Below are 21,920 nucleotides of genomic sequence, written 5' to 3'. Positions count from 1 at the left end.
GGTCTCATAGTTAACCAGTTGTGGCAAATGGATGTTACACATTTTCCTACTTTCTCCCCATGGAAGTATTTGCATGTTACAGTAGATACATATTCCGGATACATATGGGTAACTCCTCAGAAAGGGGAAAAAACTAAGAATGTTATTAATCATGTCATTCGTTCTATTGCCATCATGGGCCAACCTCAGACGATAAAAACTGATAATGGCCCTGCATATGTTTCACAGCAATTTGCACAGTTTTGCACTAAGTGGTCCATTACACATTTGTTTGGTATTCCTTATAATTCTACAGGCCAAGCTGTCGTCGAACGTACCAATCGTACCCTTAAAGAGCATTTGCTTAAACAAAAACAAAAAGGAGGAGTACCACTGGGATTGGCCACCAAAGAGGAGTGGCTGGCACAAGTGTTGTTTACCATTAATCATTTAAATTTGTCTCAATCTCCCAATACTCATTTTTCCTTTTCTACTCGAGCGCAGCGGCATTTTCAGCAGTCGGAGTCTCTACCTGCCCCGCGGGTGCAGTTTCGGCAACTACCAAATCCAGAGTGGAAAGGCCCAGTTCCGCTTATAACGTGGGGTCGAGGTTACGCGGCTGTGTCTACGCCTGACGGTCCTGTGTGGGTACCTGCTAGGTGTATCCGGCCCTGGAAAGACGATGTCCTGGCACGATAATCTTAAGAATCCCATCCCTAATTTTTCTCTGCAACTTCAGGATACTGGGATGTCTTCCAGGAAGCGTGGTCGGAATGTTCCGCAACCTCCCGTGACTTGGGGCCAAATAAAGAACTTAGCAACACAAGCAGAAAAAGCAATGGAACAAGCCGGGGTGGACAAGACAACTGAGAATACCATTCTTGCTTTAATTGCGTCTTTAAATACAAATTCTATTTTTGTACTTTGCATTTGTTGGATTTTAGGAAGCGCCGGGGCTGACAGGTTGGGGCAGGAGTTGGGGATGCGGTTTCAACACAATATCTGGGTTCAGTTAGCAAGAATGACAAATGTGAGTGACTTTTGCATGACTGAACATGTACAGGAAATGGGTATGTTGGGAACATGTTTAATACCCGTATGCAAAGCACCTGGGGATATTGGGAACATTACAGGACTTGGGCGGTTCATGAATACTTCAGAGATTAAATATCATACTGTTTCGAATTGGGGAACTCCAACCTTCCAGCTGCCTGTTAATGCTTTTCAATTATTTACATCACATGTTGCAAATTCCATTAATAATACGTGTGCTCGGATGGTTAATTGTAGTCGACATAAGGTGCAGAAGGGATGTCTAAAGGTTGGGAGACCCACATGGAATTGTACACAGCACATTAACATATCCAGTATGTACGGACACATTCCTTTACCAGGTGGATGGTTTTGGACATGTGGAGAAACCACTTTTAATTATGTTCCCGCTAATATTTCTGATACCATCTGTTGCCTGAGTCGACTGGTTCCCATTTTCCTTCATAAAAGGGAGTTGCTAGCCCAACGTAGGAAAAGAGAAGCTGTTGCCATGCCGGCTGATTGTAATGACAAGGTGGAATTGCTTAATAAAGCAGAAAGTGTATCACTAGCCATCTCCCTTGTTGGACTTCCTGCATTGGCAGTAAGTAACAGCAATCAATTACATAAATTAGCCTGTAATTATGTTAAGATGATAAATGCCACCTCTCGAGCCATTGCTTTGTTAAATGAAGAGCAGGGTATATTAAGACAAGCTATCTTGGATAATCGTGCAGCTATAGATTACCTGCTATTACAACATCAGTTGGGGTGCGAAACTATAAAGAATATGTGCTGTTTTAATTTAACTGACAACAGTTTTGAAATCAGAACACAGGTAAAAAACTTGAAGGATCTAGCTAATAACATTTTGCAGGACGCCCCTACAACTTGGTGGCAGTGGCTTTGGAGTTGGCTGCCCACTGGATGGCTAAGTCAGATTCTTAGATATGCTATTCTTTTACTCATTTTAAGTATAGGCTTATGCTGTTTTTTACAATACCTTTTCCAGACGTGTACACCTGTTGCTCCGCGACCATTACGTAGTAATTACTTTTTGCTAAAAAATAAAAAAGGGGGAGATGTGGGGTGGACTGAATGAACAGCATACGTTGGCAAACCACGCTGCTGTTCTCAGTACACTATCTCTCAAGACATTGCGATCTGACCAGTGGAAAAACAGGATGTGGTTAACTTTATGGCTGTAAACGATACTGACATCTGTAGTGGTTAAATAACTGCCTGCATATTGCCACGTAGATAATGCTGTTGTACTATGTATGTACGTGATGTTATACAATAGTTAAAGGTCATAGGCTGTTTATGGAGAGAAAATAATCCACGCCTCCAGGCGGAGGTAAAATAAAAGCGGAGACCAGAATTACGAGGGGGGCTCCGAAATTGAACTCTGGTCTCACCGTGTCTCACTGTGTCGTGATATCTACACCATGTGACCTGAGATTTCACTTGTTAACCTAGAAGCAGTCCCAGTGTAGTGGCTGCCTTGTTGTGTAATGTAATGTAAGAAGAATGTCAAAGACACTCGTACAGGATTCTAGAGGCACAGCAGCAGTTTAGCAAGCCGGGTGTGCGCTCGATGGTGCACTAATGAAATAAAAAGGCACTCATTGCATAATTGGTAGTAATATCAGCTGCACTAAGCACACACAGCACAGGCATCTAAAAGCCCTTAGTTCAAATAAAAGGTTAGGAATTTTATTTCCCTGGTCTCATTTTATGTAATTCAAGGGGAGGGGGGGATCAGTAACAGTAGAGCTTAGAAATTAAAGCTGTTGGTATGAAAAACAATTTCTCAAAATTCTAGTCTGAGGAATACTGGAAGTTTTTTTTCTTCATAGAGGCAGTTAAGGTGTGCCTCGACGTCTTTATTTTTCTTTTGTAACTCATAAAAAACAGCCACTGACACGGTGCCAAAGAAATGGTGAAGGGTGCAGCTGGCAGGCAAAAAGAATCCTTGAGTAAGCCCCGACCAAAAACAGTGAAGGAAAAACAGGTGTTAAAAAAGGAGAAAAATTGTATTTCAAAAAACTCTACATAAACAACTATAGGATAAATAAAGATTTCAGTAATCTCTGTAATAGGCCACAGAGCTGCAACAGATGACAACACGTGTTTTGACCCAGAGATCTCTTTCCTCAGTGGCCTAATATAAAAACAAGAAACTAAGCATAACAATTTTGTAAAAAATAAAAACAGTGAACAAGTCAGCATTTCTGGAACAAAAGTAAGCATACCTACACAAACAAACCCTACAAACTACTAAGCACCAATAGCTTTTGGCTCTTATATTTATATCCAAAAGAACCAAAGACACTTAGTTTTCACGTCTGCTGCACTGAATTGCAATTATTTGATCTATTATACATTTATAATTGAAGAATTTATTTACAGAACTTGATAAGTTATTTTACCGCAATAAAAATGTTTGTACTTTTTTTTACACTTTTCTTCTTAACTCTGCTTTTGTTTGGTTGCTCGTGGTTACAGATGAAATGATGTCTCAATTTCAGTTCTTTCCTTTTCTCATTTGTCTAATCTTAAATTCTCTTCTCCATATTTCTGCAGCAATTAGGGTTTTTTTTTTAAAAGGCCTCATGAAAATTCCTCAGTAATTTGGTGCACATTTCTCCTAATACATTTTTCTATGCAGTTTTGGTTAATGTACACATTTCTGAAAGCAATTTATCCTAATAGCATACAATTTTGTATGTTATTTTCACAAATATATTTATTTTGTGCACTTTCCCCTAACGTATGCATTTTTCTAAACACTACTTGGTTGGAGAACCGCATCGCAAAATTTGGGTAAGTATAAATTTTGAAGGCTGGCTGTGTTTCAGTTCTCATATTGTTTCAGAAAGTGCAAATTTGATAAATTTGGCTTTAAATATGCACTGAATCAAATTTCTTCCCCATCCCTACTAGGAATGCAGTTGAACCAACATGAGGACTATGAAACGCAAATGTGGAGGACCATGTTTCTGTAAGGTGCCTGATCACACAGAGAGGCTACACTTTGTACATGCTTAGGCACTATGTATTTTAATGGGTAGGCAGACAGGCACGATTTCAGAAATCCCAGCAACATGTTCACTATTAGCCTATAAACTGTAGTGTAGTGGCAAATTCAAAGTGCAGGGTCCTTCACAACAGTCACGCCACACCCCCTCACAGCCATACCTCCAGGATTCACCATCTTTTCTGCAATTACAGAATTACAGAACCATAATGAAACTGCTGTGGGCATAGGCTTCCTCCTGCTCAATCTCTCTCTATGTTGCCAGAAATGTTTTGATTTTAAGAATTCTGAAATGAAGCCAAGTGGTCTAGGATTTAGGAGTCGAAGGTACTTTGATATGAATCTCACTTACCTTAGGAGCCCATCAGCATGAACAGGAAGAAGGCATGTGCTAGCTATCAAGAAGAGTCTTCTCAGTGACTGACTCACCTCCTGTTACTCCGATTGGCTCCAATCAGCACGAAAGGACAACGAATCATGTTGATAGCCAAGTGAGAAGACTCATCTCAGTGGGTAACACACTTCCATTTCATGGCTTGTACATAGGGATCCTGCTCCCAAAAAAGTACCACTGTATCCAATGGGACTTGCTCACCAGTTTAGAACTGCAGTTTAGGACTACAGTAGGGCCCCGCTTACCGGTGTTCCACTCATGCGGCAGCTTTCAATTTGGGGAAATTCCCGGTTTTAAAGCCGATTTTGTGCTTTTACAGCGTTTTGCAACATTTCCGCATCATTTTCATGCCGTGCGGCCCATTATAGTCTATGGGTTCCACTTTACGGCAATTTCCGCTTTACGGCGGGGGCCTGGTCCCTAACCCACCGTATTAGCGGGGCCCTACTGTACAGCCAAATTACAGTTGCTGATAATCACTGATTTCCCCTGCAGTCCCCTTTGGAACAGCCTGGGAGGTAGAAATCACCCCAATGGGTTTACCCTCTTCCTCCACTGGAAGCCTTTGTTGGGTCCATGTCACTTTCACAACAGAACAGCAGGTCTGGATCCAACCCTTTGTCTGAACTGGCCTTCTCTGAGAGCCTGCTATAACTACAGCGACCCTTCACAGAAGCATATCAATGGCTACCGGCTTTTATAAAATCAATGAAGCAAGTATAAATAAATACAGCTTACAGCAGGTGAAGCAGAGCCTTCTGCTAGGTGTAACAGTGTTTGGGGGGGACAGGAAAGACAAAAGAAAGGACCTCCACACAGCTCAGAGTTAAACTATGAAATTTGCTGCTACAAGTGGGACTGATGGCCACCAAAAGATGGTTTCAAAAGAATTAGACAAATTCCTGGCAGATAAGGCTATCAGTGGCTACAAGCCGCAATGGCTATGTTTTTCCTCTACTGCTGGAGGCAGTATGCCTCTGAGCACCAGTTACTGGGAACCAGAGCTTGGAAAAGTTACTTTTTTGAACTACAACTCCCATCAGCCCCAGCCAGTGGCCATGCTGGCTGGGGCTGATGGGAGCTGTAGTTCAAAAAAGTAACTTTTCCAAGCTCTGCAGTGGGAACTGCAGGTGGGGAAAGTGCTGTGGCACTCAGGTCCTGCTTGCAGGCTTCCCATAGTCATCAGCTTGGCCACTGTGAGAATTGGATGCTAGGCTAAACGGGCATTTGGTCTGATACAGCAGGGCTCTTCTTATGTTCACTGAGCATAATGTCCAGAATTTTGCACAACAGTAGCAAACCCCAATCAGATAAGATATCTGTTGTTAATAATACAGTAATACCTCAGTTAATGAATCTTCCAGGAACTAAGCTCCTTTTAAGGAAGGTATTTTTAAGGTGAAACTGACTAGCTTTGCTTTGCTATGGATAAACTGTCAAGCCTGTGCCTCTGCTTTAAGGTGAAACTGAGCAGCCTTTGGTAAGGTGTAATTGACCAACCTGTGTCTTTGCTTTGCATTAAAGAGATCTCTTGCTTTCTCCCAGTGCTGGGGAGGAAAGGATCCAATATGATCTAGAGGAGCAGAAGGAGGGGAGAGGAGAAGGGAGAGAAGAGGGGAGGGGTGGGTGCTGCGTAGGCACCCTTTAAAGCCCCTGTTGAAGCTGCCCCCACCATCTATGAGTGGGTGTAGGAACCTATCCCTATTCTTTCCATGTTATTCCTACCTCTGGTACCAAAGTTTCTGTTACAGAAGCAATGTCCAGAAATGCAACTACTTTGTTAATTGCTGTATTACTGTAACCACTTCCCTTCTACTGCAAGGTTTGCTTGTTTGTTTAAAAATAAAACAAATAACCACTGATGCTAGCTATTTGACAGGCCTTCTTCTTCCTTTCAGATACAACAGAAAAGATGGATGATATGCAAATGAGATCCCCCCTCAAAAAAATGTGCAATGCAGAAGAAAAAGGAAAGTGAACATATGAAGAATTTTAATATTTTGCAAAATAATATCTCCATATCTATGCCAGAGGTGGGGGAGAGGAGAGAAGAGCAAAATGAAGTATTTCAGTGGCCTTCAAATCTCCCCCAACTGTTCCAGGTTTTTATCTTGTTTTTTAGCCCACCTTCAGCTTTTAATTGGGGTGAGGGGCAGAAACAAGCACTGTTCTATCCCTACATTTATTTTTCTCCCCAGCATCTCTCCAAACCTCTGCTTTCCCAGGAAGATTTATTCTAGATCAGGGGGTTCCCAGACTGTGGTCTGTGGACGACCTGCAGTCCACGAGCTTCATTCAGGAGCTCCACGGCAATTCATACTAATTTTCAATTCTATTTGTTTTGCTTCTTTTATTTTATTGTATTACCATTTGAATTCTGTGGAATGCATATTGTAATACAATAAAATACAAGCTAAGAAATAAAAGAAGCTATAAAGATGCAATTAAAAATCAGATGACATCTAGCAGAGTGCATTCTGATTGCTTCAATGGACAGAAACACTATTAAGTGGTCCGCCAAGACCATCAGCAATTTTCAAGTAGTCCGTGGTAGAAAAAGTTTGGGAACCGCTTCTCTAGATTTTCCTCCTCCTATACAGAAAATCAATCCCAGCCTGTGTGCAGATGACCACATGACACCAATGCACACATGTGGGTTTTGCCATATGGAAATGTAGCAAGTACAGACGGGCATGTTAATAACGTATTATGAACACTACATGTCATTCCCCATTTGAAAATACTTTCCGTGTAGGAATTTTTTTTAAAGAAGTTGGTGTTGTGAATTCATGTTAATTTTCAAATGGCTGCATTTTTAGAATAGTGAACAATCATACTGCTATCTTATTTTTTTTCTTTTTTCCTATTTAAAAAAACCTTTTGAAAACCAATTTTGAAGTACATTCTCAGTTCAAATTTCTTTTAAAGTTTCCTTGCTATCATGGTTTCTTACAGAACGTACATCATGCTTGACAGAGGGTGTGTTTGCATGTCACAGTAAACCATAGTAGCACAAGCAACAAACCACAACTAACCCATGAATCATGTGAAGCTGAGGTTTGTTCTTGGCTTACCAATCATAGGGCACTTCCAGAGTGTCACTATTTTCTGATGGGATTCGGTCACATACTGGCAAACTCAGGTTGCACAATTAAAGATGATTTGGAGGTCTTATACAACAGACCTGCTTCCACAAAAAGTTCAGACTTTTAACGATAAGGAAAGTATGGGGAAATGCACTGGAAAGTGTGAGATAATGCTTGCTTTGACATAATATTGTTTAACCTCCCTGCTAACAAAGCAGAGTGAATGCTCAATAAATAGCCAATGTCATCTAACCTCCTTGCAAACAAGTCAGGATGAATGCTCAATAAACAGGCTGTCTGAAACAGACTGTGGTTTGTTTGGTGCCAAACAATCCATAATCCTCCTGACTGTGGTTTGTTGCTCCCACTTGCACTAGGGGAGGAGCAAAGTGGGAGGGATCTCTGCATTCACAATAAGCTATTAACTATTGTTTGCTCTGACATATGAATGCACCTAAAGTACAAAAGACAGGTAGATCTTGGCACCAAGGAACTTACATTCTAAAGGCAAGATCCAACAAAAATTAACACTTTTAATTTCAAATGAAGAGATGATACATATAGTTAAGGTTGCAATCCTATATACACTTAACTGGGAGTAAGTCCTACTTAGTTGGCCTTACCCTGGAGTAGACATGTATAATATTAAATTCCCATTTAAATTAATGGAGATTTAAAATGCTTCTCATAAACTGGATGCTGTGAGGGGGTATTTTAAACTTTTTTTAAAAAAATATATATAATATTTTTTTCTTCTTCATGGTGACATAACTCTTGAAAAGTTATTCAAAGTAGAGTTTAAGAGAGCTTTTTAAACAGTGGGCAGGTTTCACCCACAGTTACAGCACTTTTAAATCCCAGTGCAAACTGGTGGGGCTTAAAAAGAGCTTAATTATGGCTAGATTCTGTCCTCTGTTGTATTAAAATAAATAAATAAATAAAGGATCCAGCCAGAGCTGATCCTTTTATATCCCACTGATTTCAGTGTGCTGAACATGAAATTGTTTAAGATAGCAGGGCTATGTGTACTGGACTTAACAATCAAGCATACATATATAAGCTCAGCTTTTAAACTCTCCCACTGAATGCAATGAAAATGAAAATGCCCAAGGCTGCAATCCTATGTCTATTTCCCTGGATGTAACTTCCACTGAACTCAATGGGCCTCCCAAGTAAAAATCCCTAGGTCAGTGTTATAACTGTCTGGATCAAGTATTGAATTCAGAAACCAGCTTTGGAGTGGGATTTGCAAATGCTTAAGACTTTTTTTCAGAGTAAACTTGGATGAATTCAATGGGACTTTTGAGTAAACATGCACAGGATTGAGCTATAAAATTTAGAACCTAGCATCGACTGCAATACTGTTGCATGCTAACTTGACAAAGCGTCAAGGCGAGTTAAGCAGCAGAGCGAGTTCGGCAGCAGGGTGAGGAGGCCAGGGCCCCCCACTCTGCCCGTCTGTTCCCTGACCTCAACTAAACCGCAGTCTCCAACCCATTGACGTAATAAACCTTAAACAAAACTATGCAGGTAAGAAGCCAGCAGGGGTGTGGGGGCTTTCCAGTGTTTTGCACCGCCTGCAGCATGTACGACTATCTGCCTGTTGGACAGAAGTCGTGGGTATGCTCTCGGTGCAATGAGCTCCTGGCTCTCCGGGAACGACTTCATTTCCTTGAGGCCAAGGTGGCGGACCTGGAAAAGCTGAGAGAGGCAGAGATGTGTGTGGAGGAGGCCTTCAGGGACGTTATAGCTGTGTCCCACTCCAACGATGATAGCTCTCCTGCTATCATGGAGAACGATGGTCTCGGGGAAGGAGAGCATCCAGCTGAGGAAGAGGGAAACGATCCCTTAGAAGGGACCCATTCCTTGGGGGATGAGCTGCTATCCTCTCGTGCCGAGGATATATCTCCAGGGGGTGGAGGGATCCTTGTAGTGGGTGATTCGATCATTAGGAACATAGACAGTGGGGTGTGTGATGGGCGTGTAGACCGCAAGGTGTTTTGCCTGCCTGGTGCGAAGGTTGCGGATATCACCCGTCGTTTAGATAGTTTGGTAGACAGTGCTGGGAAGGAGTCAGTGGTTGTGGTGCACGTTGGCACCAACGACATGGGGAAATGCAGCCGTGAGGTCCTGGAAGCAAAATTTAGGTTGCTAGGTAGGATGCTGAAAGCCAGGACCTCCAAGGTGGCTTTCTCTGAAATGCTACCAGTTCCACGCGCAGGACCAGCCAGACAGGCCCAGCTTCGCAGTCTCAATGCGTGGATGAGACTATGGTGTCGGGTGGAAGGGTTCGGATTTGTTAGGCACTGGGGAACATTCTGGGACAAGCCGGGCCTGTACAAAAGGGACGGGCTCCACTTGAACCAGAATGGAACCAGACTGCTGGCACTTAAAATTAAAAAGGTAGCAGAGCAGCTTTTAAACTGACTGAGGGGGGAAACCCGACAGGAGCTGAGAAAGGTCCGGTTCGGACTAAACCTCCCCCCTGGGATAAAAACCAAAGAAATGATGAAATTTTAAAAGGGGTAGGCCTAGAAGTAGGCATTGTGAGAGCAGGGGCACAGGATATAAATTCAGAAGAGCAAAATTACCACAGGCCTAACCACAAGTGCCAAAGACACTTGAAGAGAGACACTGCTTACAAGTGCCTATACGCTAATGCTAGGAGCCTCCAAACCAAGATGGGAGAACTGGAGTGTTTGGTCTTAGTGAAGAGCATTGATACAGTGAGCATAACAGAGACCTGGTGGAATGGAGAAAACCAGTGGGATACGGTTATTCCTGGATATAAACTATATCGGAAGGACAGGGAAGGACGTATTGGTGGCGGAGTCGCTCTATACGTGAAAGAAGGCATTGAATCCAGCAAGCTCGAAACCCCAAAAGAGGCAGACTCCTCCACAGAATCGTTGTGGGTGGTGATACCGTGCCCCAGAAGGGACTTAATACTGGGAACGATCTATCGTCCCCCTGATCAAAATGCTCAGGGAGACCTTGAGATGAGATATGAAATTGAGGAAGCATCCAAACTAGGAAATGTGGTAGTAATGGGTGACTTCAACTACCCGGACATAGACTGGCTGCATATGTGTTCCAGTCATGACAAAGAAGCAAAGTTTCTAGATATTCTAAATGACTATTCCCTAGACCAGTTGGTCATGGAACCGACCAGAGGGACGGCAACCCTGGACTTAATCCTCAGTGGGGACCGGGACCTGGTGCGAGATGTAAGTGTTGTTGAACCGATTGGGAGCAGTGACCACAGTGCTATTAAATTAAACATACATGTAACTGGCCAATTGCCAAGAAAATCCAACACGGTCACATTTGACTTCAAAAGAGGAAACTTCACAAAAATGAGGGGATTGGTAAAAAGAAAGCTGAAAAACAAAGTCCAGAGGGTCACATCACTCGAAAATGCTTGGAAGTTGTTTAAAAACACTATATTAGAAGCTCAACTGGAGTGCATACCGCAGATCAGAAAAGGTACCGCCAGGGCCAAGAAGATGCCAGCATGGTTAACGAGCAAAGTCAAGGAAGCTCTTAGAGGCAAAAAGTCTTCCTTCAGAAAATGGAAGTCTTGTCCGAATGAAGAAAATAAAAAAGAACACAAACTCTGGCAAAAGAAATGCAAGAAGACAATAAGGGATACTAAAAAAGAATTTGAGGAGCACATTGCTAAGAACATAAAAACCAACAACAAAAAATTCTATAAATACATTCAAAGCAGGAGACCATCTAGGGAGACAATTGGACCCTTGGATGATAAGGGAGTCAAAGGTGTACTAAAGAACGATAAGGAGATTGCAGAGAAGCTAAATAAATTCTTTGCATCTGTCTTCACAGTGGAAGATATAGGGCAGATCCCTGAACCTGAACTAACATTTGCAGGAAGGGATTCTGAGGAACTAAGACAAATAGTGGTAACGAGAGAGGAAGTTCTAAGCTTAATGGACAATATAAAAACTGACAAATCACCGGGCCCGGATGGCATCCACCCGAGAGTCCTCAAAGAACTCAAAGGTGAAATTGCTGATCTGCTAACTAAAATATGTAACTTGTCCCTCGGGTCCTCCTCCGTGCCTGAGGACTGGAAAGTGGCAAATGTAACGCCAATCTTCAAAAAGGGATCCAGAGGGGATCCCGGAAATGACAGGCCAGTTAGCTTAACTTCTGTCCCTGGAAAACTGGTAGAAAGTATTATTAAAGCTAGATTAACTAAGCACATAGAAGAACAAGCCTTGCTGAAGCAGAGCCAGCATGGCTTCTGCAAGGGAAAGTCCTGTCTCAGTAACCTATTAGAATTCTTTGAGAGTGTCAACAAGCATATAGATAGAGGTGATCCAGTGGACATAGTGTACTTAGACTTTCAAAAAGCGTTTGACAAGGTACCTCACCAAAGGCTTCTGAGGAAGCTTAGCAGTCATGGAATAAGAGGAGAGGTCCTCTTGTGGATAAGGAATTGGTTAAGAAGCAGAAAGCGGAGAGTAGGAATAAACGGACAGTTCTCCCAATGGAGGGCTGTAGAAAGTGGAGTCCCTCAAGGATCGGTATTGGGACCTGTACTTTTCAACTTGTTCATTAATGACCTAGAATTAGGAGTGAGCAGTGAAGTGGCCAAGTTTGCTGACGACACTAAATTGTTCAGGGTTGTTAAAACAAAAAGGGATTGCGAAGAGCTCCAAAAAGACCTCTCCAAACTGAGTGAATGGGCGGAAAAATGGCAAATGCAATTCAATATAAACAAGTGTAAAATTATGCATATTGGAGCAAAAAATCTGAATTTCACATATACGCTCATGGGGTCTGAACTGGCGGTGACCGACCAGGAGAGAGACCTCGGGGTTGTAGTGGACAGCACGATGAAAATGTCGACCCAGTGTGCGGCAGCTGTGAAAAAGGCAAATTCCATGCTAGCGATAATTAGGAAAGGTATTGAAAATAAAACAGCCGATATCATAATGCCGTTGTATAAATCTATGGTGCGGCCGCATTTGGAATACTGTGTACAGTTCTGGTCGCCTCATCTCAAAAAGGATATTCTAGAGTTGGAAAAGGTTCAGAAGAGGGCAACCAGAATGATCAAGGGGATGGAGCGACTCCCTTACGAGGAAAGGTTGCAGCATTTGGGGCTTTTTAGTTTAGAGAAAAGGCGGGTCAGAGGAGACATGATAGAAGTGTATAAAATTATGCATGGCATTGAGAAAGTGGATAGAGAAAAGTTCTTCTCCCTCTCTCATAATACTAGAACTCGTGGACATTCAAAGAAGCTGAATGTTGGAAGATTCAGGACAGACAAAAGGAAGTACTTCTTTACTCAGCGCATAGTTAAACTATGGAATTTGCTCCCACAAGATGCAGTAATGGCCACCAGCTTGGATGGCTTTAAAAGAAGATTAGACAAATTCATGGAGGACAGGGCTATCAATGGCTACTAGCCATGATGGCTGTGCTCTGCCACCCTAGTCAGAGGCAGCATGCTTCTGAAAACCAGTTGCCGGAAGCCTCAGGAGGGGAGAGTGTTCTTGCACTCGGGTCCTGCTTGCGGGCTTCCCCCAGGCACCTGGTTGGCCACTGTGAGAACAGGATGCTGGACTAGATGGGCCACTGGCCTGATCCAGCAGGCTCTTCTTATGTTCTTATGTTCTTATGAAGGGTAAACCCTACTGACTGACTAAATAATGCTGGATCATGCCCACAGTTTAGAACACAACTCCTGAGCAGCATTTTAAAATGTTTAAGCCCTACAAATCCTATGATGCAAATTACTTCGGAGGAAGAGCCACTGGCTTCAATGGGATTGCAGAGTAAACACAGTGTGTCTTTGGCTAGATTGTGCCCAGTGGGTTGAATCCTGCATACACACCATACATGCAAACACATTCAAAGCACATTTTTTTCTCCCAAAGAAATCTAGGAACTGCAGTTTACCCCCTCACAGAGCTACAATTCCCAGCACCCTGAAACTACAATTCCCAGGATTCTTTTTTGGGGGGTGGGTGGAAGCAGGATTTGCTTTGAATGTAATTTAATGGTATGGTGTGTATACAGCCTTAGTCATACTTTGAGTAGACCCATTATAATCAGTGGACTTAAGCCATATGCGTAGATCTCAATGGATCAACTGGATTCAACCCAGGGTTTAGAACTAATACTAAGTACGACTAGTATTATTTTTAAAATTAATGCCTGCATTCCCCCCCCCCAAAAAGGCAAGGAACTACTTTTAGTCCCACCCCGCCCTGATCAGTGGGGAGAACTAGGGATGAACGAGACATTCAATTGTAAAGATGAATCTATCAAATCCACAGTTTCCAAGACAATATGAGAACCGAAACACAGCCATCCTTCATGTACGCCACCTTGTGCTCCTTGGAGAAAAGGTGGACTACAAATGTAATAAATAAATAAATAATCCTAATCTTACAATGCAATTCTCCAACCAGTGTTTACAAAAAGGCATGCATTAGGGGAAAGCGTGCATACAAATGAATACATCCATGAAAATAACATACCAAAAATGCATTATATTAGGAGAAATTGCTTGCAAAAATGTATCCATTAGTCAAAACTGCATACACAAATGTGTTTTATCGGGAGAAATCTGCACTACAATGCTGCAGAATTTTCATTTTTAAAACAATTCGCAAATTGCTGCAGAAATGTGAACGGAATTCACGATTGGACAGAATGAGACACCAAGAAAACCGAAACTGGCGGATTTTTCCATCCCTAGGGGAGACCCAGACCCCCTCCATCTCCCCACCCCACTCACCCGCAATATCCCAAAGCTGCAGCCGCACCACCGTCTCCGGGTCCCAGCTGAGCACCTTGAGGGCGAAATCCACGCCGATGGTGGCCCGGTAGTGCGGCGAGAAGTTCTGGTGGACGTAGCGCTTGATGATGCTGGTCTTACCCACGCCCAAGTCCCCGATCACCAGGAGCTTGTAGAGGCGCTCCGTGTGGCCGGTCGGCGGCGGCTTCTTCTGCATGGTCTTTTCCTCCCGCCGCCGCGGAGCTGCCCACTTGGCAGACTGGCCTCCCCGAGATCTGGTCGCAGGCTCCGAGGGGGACGCGGAGACGCAGAAGAGCGGCCCAGGAGGGAGGGCCGAGGGACTGTGCAGGAAGAGGGAGGGACGGAGGAAGGAAACAGCTCTCTCCAGCCAGTGCGGCAGCAGCAGCAACGCTAGGAAAGAGGGCAACGGCCTCTTGAGGGCCAGGCAAGCCTTCAACTGGGAAAGGGAAGGGATAGCTCATCCCCTACCCGTTCGCCCGTCCGACTTGCAAATCGATGCGCCCGTCTTGCTTCGGAGGGAGCCAGGCGGGAGCTTCCGTCCACCGGCCAGAAGTTTGTTTTTTGCAGTTTGCAAAGTTTGCAGCGAATGGTATGATGGGAGCGGATCAGGGAGGACGTGGAAAGCTACCTTAAACTGAAGTCAGAGCAGTGGGCTAGCTCAATACTGTCTGCACTGACTGGCAGGGGCTCGCCAAGGTTTTCCTGCAGGGGTCTCTCGGAGCCCTACAGGAACTGGACCTCTGCATGCAAAGCAGGCGCCCTGCACCGAGCTGCAGCCCACATGTTTATTTTTACGCGCACACACCACTGTAAGCCTCCCAGCGCAATATCAATAGATTCCCTTTGTGTTGATTTTCTAAATATGCACTTATAAGGCAGCAACCTTTATAGGCCTGCCTGGGAGTAACAGTCCCTGAGCTCAGGGAGGCTTACTTCTGAGTGTACACAGTCCGCTAAATTTTCTTACAGTCCTCGAGCAGCCAGGCCATTTACATTTAGAGTAAGCCCATTAGGTTTGATAGGTTTACTCCCAAGTTTAAACATCCTGAGGATCTGAGGTTTTTCCCTTTTACTGTAATTTTTGCATAATGCCTAATAAGGTTGGATACGTCATTTTTACCGCCACATAATAATGATTAGAATATATAGTTCTCTCCGTGAGGAGAGTTTTGCGCATATCATGGACTGTGAAAAAGACAAATAATTGGGTGTTAGAACAAATTAAACCAAAACTATCATGAGAAGCTAAAACGATGAAACTGAGGTTATCATACTTTGGACACATAATGAGAAGACCTGATTCACTAGAAAATACAATAATGCTGGGGAAAACAGAAGGGAGTAGAAAAAGAGGAAGGCCAAACAAGAGATGGATTGGTTCCATAAAGGAAGCCACAGACCTGAACTTGTGAGATCTGAACAGGTGGTTTATAACTTATTTATTTATTTATTACATTTATATACCGCCTCATAGCCGAAGCTCTCTGAGCGGTTTACAACAATGGTTTACAACAGATGCTGTTGGAGGTCACTGATTCATACAGTCACCATGAGTCAAAATCGACTTGAAGGCACATAACAACAACAACAATCCGTGGGTATTAGCTGTGGTAACGAAATTGAACCTCCATGTTCAAGGCCAGCACTAGCAGAGTTCAAGGCCACAGTCCAGCCAGGCCAAAAGCAAAAGGGGTGGGAAGCAGGGCAGGTGAGGGGTGTGGCATGGGGAGAGTTCCTAGGGCCAGACAGAGAGGCCATTTCCCCTCCCCTGCTTAAGAAGCCACTGGCCTGGTATTCATTCCATGCTCTGTTTTATTGTACACAGCTGAGAACATAGCAATTTAGCTGATGCTATATTGTGCTGTAGTGGTTAGAGTGTTGGACTACGACCTGGGAGACCAGGGTTTGAATCCCCACACAGCCATGAAGCTCACTGAGTGACTTTGGGCCAGTCACTGCCTCTCAGCCTCAGAGGAGGCAATGGTAAACCTCCTCTGAGTACCGCTTACCATGAAAGCCCTATTTGTAGGGTTGCCATAACTCGGAATCAACTCGAAGGCAGTCCATTTCCATTTTCAGTCATTCTAGAACTCAGGGCCTTGCAATGAAGCTGAATGTTGGAAGATTCAGGATAGGCAAGAAAATCCTTCACGTGGCGCATGCCTAAACTGGAATTCGCTCCCACAAGAGGCAGTGATGGCCACCAACTTGGAGGGCCTTAAAAGAGGACTAGACAAAGTCATGGAGGTCAGGGCTATCGATCGTTACCAGCCACAAAGGCTGTGTACTGCAGGACTGACTTGAAGGCAGTCCATTTCCATTTTTTCATATTGGATCCATTTCTGTACAACATATTTTGTTCCTTAAAAAATGGCAAGCACTGGCATCAAACCTCTTAGCAAAGCTTTTGGGGTTTTTGGCTACTCCCCCCTCCCCCCCCAGAAAATACAATCAAACCCTTTGAACCTGAAATGGTTCTATAAATGGTGGGAGTTAATTGTATTAAGTGAAACTGCTTATCAAAGATCTAAACTAAAATTTGTAGCATAAAGTGAAACTTAGTCTCCAGTAGCAATAAATATCATGAACTGGCTTTTTAATGGATAATGATTGAATCTGATATTGCGTAGCGTAGAACAAATCGGTTTTACTGTTTAGATTTTGCATATTTGGAATGCTATAGAAGATCTCTCTCTTTTGGCAGCACATAGACATTTTCTTTATTATTGAATAGTGTCAACAATTGGTAGTAGTTGTAGTGGTAACAACAACAACAATAACAATGCTGCAAGATACAGTACTAGTGCTTGGGGAAAGGCCGTAGTTCAGTGGTAGAGCGTCTGCTTTGCATGCAGAAGGTCCCATGTTCAATCTTGGACACCTCCAGGTAGGGCTGGGAGAGACTCCCTGCCTGAAAGCCTGAAGAGTTGCTGCCAGTTAGTGTAGACAACATGGAGCTAGATGGATCAATGGTCTGATTCAGTGTAAGGCAGCTTCCTATGTTCGTTGTTTTCTAGGAAAGAATATTTTAGGCCGTAATCCTACGCTCACCTGCCTAGGAGTAAGTCCCATGGAGGTTAATAGGGCTTACTTTTGATTCTGCCCATATTTGAGTAAAGAGGGGGGTTCACTCAAGCCCCCTTTATGCACTGCACTTAGGCTTGTAGAAGAGACAAGCAGACATCTTCTGGCCTTTGCCCCCTGCACAGCAATCCTTCGACAGCTACGCATTCAGCATCAGCATGAAGGTGGTGTACACACCCACAGAGGCATCATCTCTTGCAATGGGCATGTATGAGTGTGCAAGGGGTGCGGTTAGTGGTGCAATCTCCCTCCCTCCCTTGTGCATTGTTTGGACATGCGAGTGGGGTTGCACGAACATCCCCAGTGTGATTGATTCTTCTCAGTCTCTCTCGGTGTAGCATTCTTGAATTTCTTAACTGATTTTCTTTGAAAGCTCTGGACAACTTGGTGTGCTGAACAAACTGTATAAGTGCGGCAGCTGAGAATGGTGGTGGTCTGCCAGGGGACCGATGTGTCTTTGGTTTGTGATGAGAACCTGGTGGAGCGAAAACAGGGGTGTTGGCAGCCATCTTGAGGGTTCATAATACTAGAGCCCTAATAATTCTAGGAGAGCCAGTGTGGTCTAGTGGTTAAGGTGCTGGACTACGACCTGGGAGACCAGGGTTCGGATCCCCACACAGCCATGAAGCTCACTGGGTGACCTTGGGCCAGTCACTGCCTCTCACCCTCAGAGGAAGGCAATGGTAAACCCCCTCTGAATACTGCTTACCATGAAAACCCTATTCATAAGGTCGCAGTAAGTCGGGATTGACTTGAAGGCAGTCCATTTCCATTTTCAGTCATTCTAGAACTCAGGGCCTTGCAATGAAGCTGAATGTTGGAAGATTCAGGATAGGCAAGAAAGTCCTTCACACGGCGGATGCCTAAACTGGAATTCGCTCCCACAAGAGGCAGTGATGGCCACCAACTTGGAGGGCTTTAAAAGAGGATTAGACAAAGTTATGGAGATCAAGGCTATTGGCTGCTACCAGCCACAAAGGCTGTGTACTACCTCCACCGTCGTAGACGGTATGCCTCTGAATACCAGTTGCTGAGAATCACAAGTAGAAAGAGCGCTGTTGAGCTCAGGTCCTGTTTGTGGGCTTCTCTTAGGCACATGGCTGACTACTGTGAGAACAGACTGCTGGACTAAATAGGCCTTTGGCCTGGTCCAGCAGGGCTTTTCTTGCATCCTTATGCTGCGGTACATTGCTATGGGGCTGCATTTGACTCACTAGATCACGAGTTGTTACACTGTGTGTCATTCATCTGTCATCCTTTGGAGGCTCAGTAACACATGCTTGCATCAAGAAATGCAATGTTTTGCAGGAGTAGTTTTGTTTTCCTCTGATGATCTCTCTGCAGCAAGACAGATTTAATCAGTCCGTTTGGGCTAGGCTTTATCTAGTCCTACACTTTATTTCGATCAAAACACTCCCTGAAGTGAAAGGACTGTTGATTCATCAAACATGCCTGCCTGTACAGAGTAATGGTTCTTGACTCACTCAATACCCACTTTACTGAGTGGCCGAGAGACAAGAAATTTGCATAAACAAATATACAACGGATCTGTACTATCCAAAGAGGCAATTAGCCGACTTCAGGAGTTAGCGGTGGGAAGACATATGTGGCCGTCACACGAGTTATATTTTTTATTAATCATTTCACTGAAGGAAGGAATTCTTTAAGTAAATAATATTTGTTAAAAAAAGGAAAACCCAGAGCACAAAGCAAAGTCAAACAGAAGTTGGTGTTATTTTTTTATCAGCTTGGATTGGAAAGAGAGTTATGTTGGACTAGAGCAGTTTAATGCCATCCTGCTTTATAGCTCACTTTCTCGAGAAGAAAAAAATACCCAGCAGGTTTTGAAAAAGTGCCAGGACTTATTTTGTTATACAATAAATGAACTTTGCACATAGTGGTTTCCCCCCCGTCATGTGCTCTCACATGGATTGATGTGGCCACCCTCCTTAGTTCAAGGTAGTCTTAGGCTTCTGTTGTAACCCTTGTAGATGAATGTGAACTCTCCTTCAATCTTTTCAATGGATTTGAAGACTGTGGCTGCGTACGCACCATCCCTTTAAAGTGCATGACTCCCCCTCCCAGACAGTCTGGGGAACTGTTGTTTGCTAAGGGTGCTGGGAGTGGTAGCTCTGTGATTCCCAGGATTCTCTGGGGGAAGCCATGTGCTTTAAAGGGGTGGTGTGCATGCACCCTGTGGGGGGGGGTGCACACAGGTCGGGTTCTGCCTTATGCAGAGACTGCAGAATTTTCCGCACGGGAAAGTGTTCTAACCCTCCCACCCTCCATTATGCTGACTGTCTACTTGGCTGGGGAGAGCATAGGAAGCACATTCGGAACAGCACCATCGTGCTCATTAGGAAGCTGCCTTTTACTGAATCAGTCCAGGAACACCTCATTGCCCACAGAATAATCGTGTAGCCCTTGTGGCTCACTGCATGGGTCTCTCATCCTTAGCTTCAGTCAGACACCACTACTCAGGCAACTGAGCAGTTCCTACGGTGCAGGATGTGGAATCTCAGGCCCGGGGCCCAAATGGGGCCCTCCAGGTCTCTCTCTGTATGACTCTCAGAGCTCTCTCTAGGCCACACACCCTCACCCTAGTCAGATTCCTCACCAGCCCTGCTTTGTACCCAGGGGTGTAGTCGTCCAGGGTCTCGGGGGGGTCTTAGACCCCTTACCTTTTTGGGGGCCGGGTCCCAGCAGGGTCCCTATGTCTCCAGCATCCTATGAGCCAATCAGCATGAAAGTGGATTGTGTTAGTCACTGAGAAGAGTCTTCTAACATGCTTCCTTGTCTTTCTATTGATTGGAGCCAATCATAGTGAAAGGAGCTGAGTCAGCCAATGAGAAGACTCTTTTCAGTAGCTAACACTCTTGTCTTTCATGCTTATTGGCTCGTAGGGACGTCTGTTGTTTGGGGAGAAGGCATTAACAAGGATTTCATTCTCAACCCAGCAGCAAAAAGGGGGGCGTTGCTGTGATTATCATGAAGGGACCCTGCACTTCTCAATTTGCCACTACACTACTGTTTGTACCCTCCTTGAGTGTGAATGCGTCCTTGAACTCTGATAATGCTTCTTGTTTGTCTGGATAGATAGGGACATGTAGAGATAAGCTTACTGTACAAAATTAAAATTAAGATTTGTTGCTCTACTGCTTCTGGTTCCATTCACCACTGGCTTGCGCATCTCATCGATGAGGTGCGCCTGGCGCCTACACTTTTATCCTTTCGGCACCAGGTTAAAACCTTTTTATTCTCCCAGGCATTTTAATCTATCATTTTAATCTATTATTTTAATCTATTTTTAGCTTTTAATGTATACCAGCTTGTTTAATTTGCTTAATATGTATGCTTTTTCTGTTTCTTGTGATTCAATTGTATTTTATTCCCTGTTGTGCACTGCCCTGAGAGCCTTTTGGCTGTGGGCGGTATAGAAATCGAATAAAATAAAAAATAAAAAATAAAAAATAAAATAAAAGCAGCAGCGGCTGGTGGCTCCATGTCAGTGGGGCAGTGGAATCCACTCCAGGTTTTAGTCCAAACTTTCTGAAGCACCTTGGACAGCTCCTTGAAAGTTTGGACTAAAACCTGGAGTGGATTCCACTGCCCCACTGACATGGGGCCACCAGCTGCCACTGCTCAAAAGGTTACCTAGAAGGGAATTTAGGTCCTGGAGCCTGAAAAGGTTCCCCACTCCTACAGTAAGCTGTACTGGGATTGCACTTCAGTTTGAAGAATCAGGTGGTAGGTCAAGATCTCTGCTGGAGACCATAGAAAGGCAGAAACTGAAACCAAGCCCCCATAAGGGCTGCTGTATTCAGAAACAATAGCTGAATCAGAGCATTTGTGTGGGTGTTTTATTGTCATGCAGAAGAATCAAATCAGTTTCCTCTTCTGATGCCTCCAAGAACAGGCTATAATATTTCCAAATCATCAATCAGCCTCCCCCCACCCCAAGGTTCGTAGACACATGCTAGAGCAATGAAATAAACACTTTCTAGGAAAGAAAGCACCATATTGCTTCTTTTTAATCATCCCACTGTAGAGTTTTAACATTTTTGATTTAGCCTTCTAGCCAATGTGCTATAATTGTTTTCTCTCCACAACTGGATGCCTTTTCTCGTGATTACCATTTGGTTTGAAATTAAAAAATGGAGCATTTAAATCCCAAGGTTAGTGTGCTCTGGGGAAAGGAATAATAGCTGATTATTGACAAAATTTGCAACATCAGCAGCTGCACTTGGACGACTTCACCGACATCCGCGTGTTTGTGGCAGGTGTCTGAAGCCGTGGGAGGCTGTGCTTTCCCCTAAATCAGATTGCAAAATTGCACTAAGACTGACATGTATAAGATATCCTTGGGGCTGCTAGATTATGGCAAAAGCATGCTCAGAAAAAAATGCATGTCTACTACTATTAGGGATGGCGCAAAAATTTGATTCAGTTCACATTTGAAGCCAAATCCATCCAATTTGCACTTTCCGAAACAATATGAGAACCACAACA

The 21,920-nt window shown here is 43.9% G+C and overlaps 1 protein-coding gene across 5 annotated transcripts in view; it reads right to left on the bottom strand.

The window, feature by feature from the left end:
- Positions 1-14,899, bottom strand: part of RAB38 (RAB38, member RAS oncogene family) — a 123,031-nt gene extending 108,132 nt beyond the window's left edge. For 3 of the 5 annotated variants that reach the window (XM_061628886.1, XM_061628887.1, XM_061628883.1), the window contains exon 1: positions 14,307-14,897. In XM_061628886.1, coding sequence (XP_061484870.1) covers positions 14,307-14,523 — 217 coding nt within the window. In that variant the 5' untranslated portion in view covers positions 14,524-14,897. Of the gene's footprint in view, positions 1-14,306 lie in introns of all 5 variants that reach the window. The other 2 variants (XM_061628885.1, XM_061628884.1) reach the window with 2 other exon arrangements.
- Between the last annotated feature and the right edge of the window lie 7,021 nt (positions 14,900-21,920).

The sequence above is a fragment of the Rhineura floridana genome, chromosome 5, assembly GCF_030035675.1.
Source record: "Rhineura floridana isolate rRhiFlo1 chromosome 5, rRhiFlo1.hap2, whole genome shotgun sequence".
Lineage (NCBI taxonomy): Eukaryota > Metazoa > Chordata > Lepidosauria > Squamata > Rhineuridae > Rhineura > Rhineura floridana.
The sequence above is the reverse complement of the archived record's forward strand: the minus strand, read 5'-3'. Positions and strand labels throughout refer to the sequence as shown.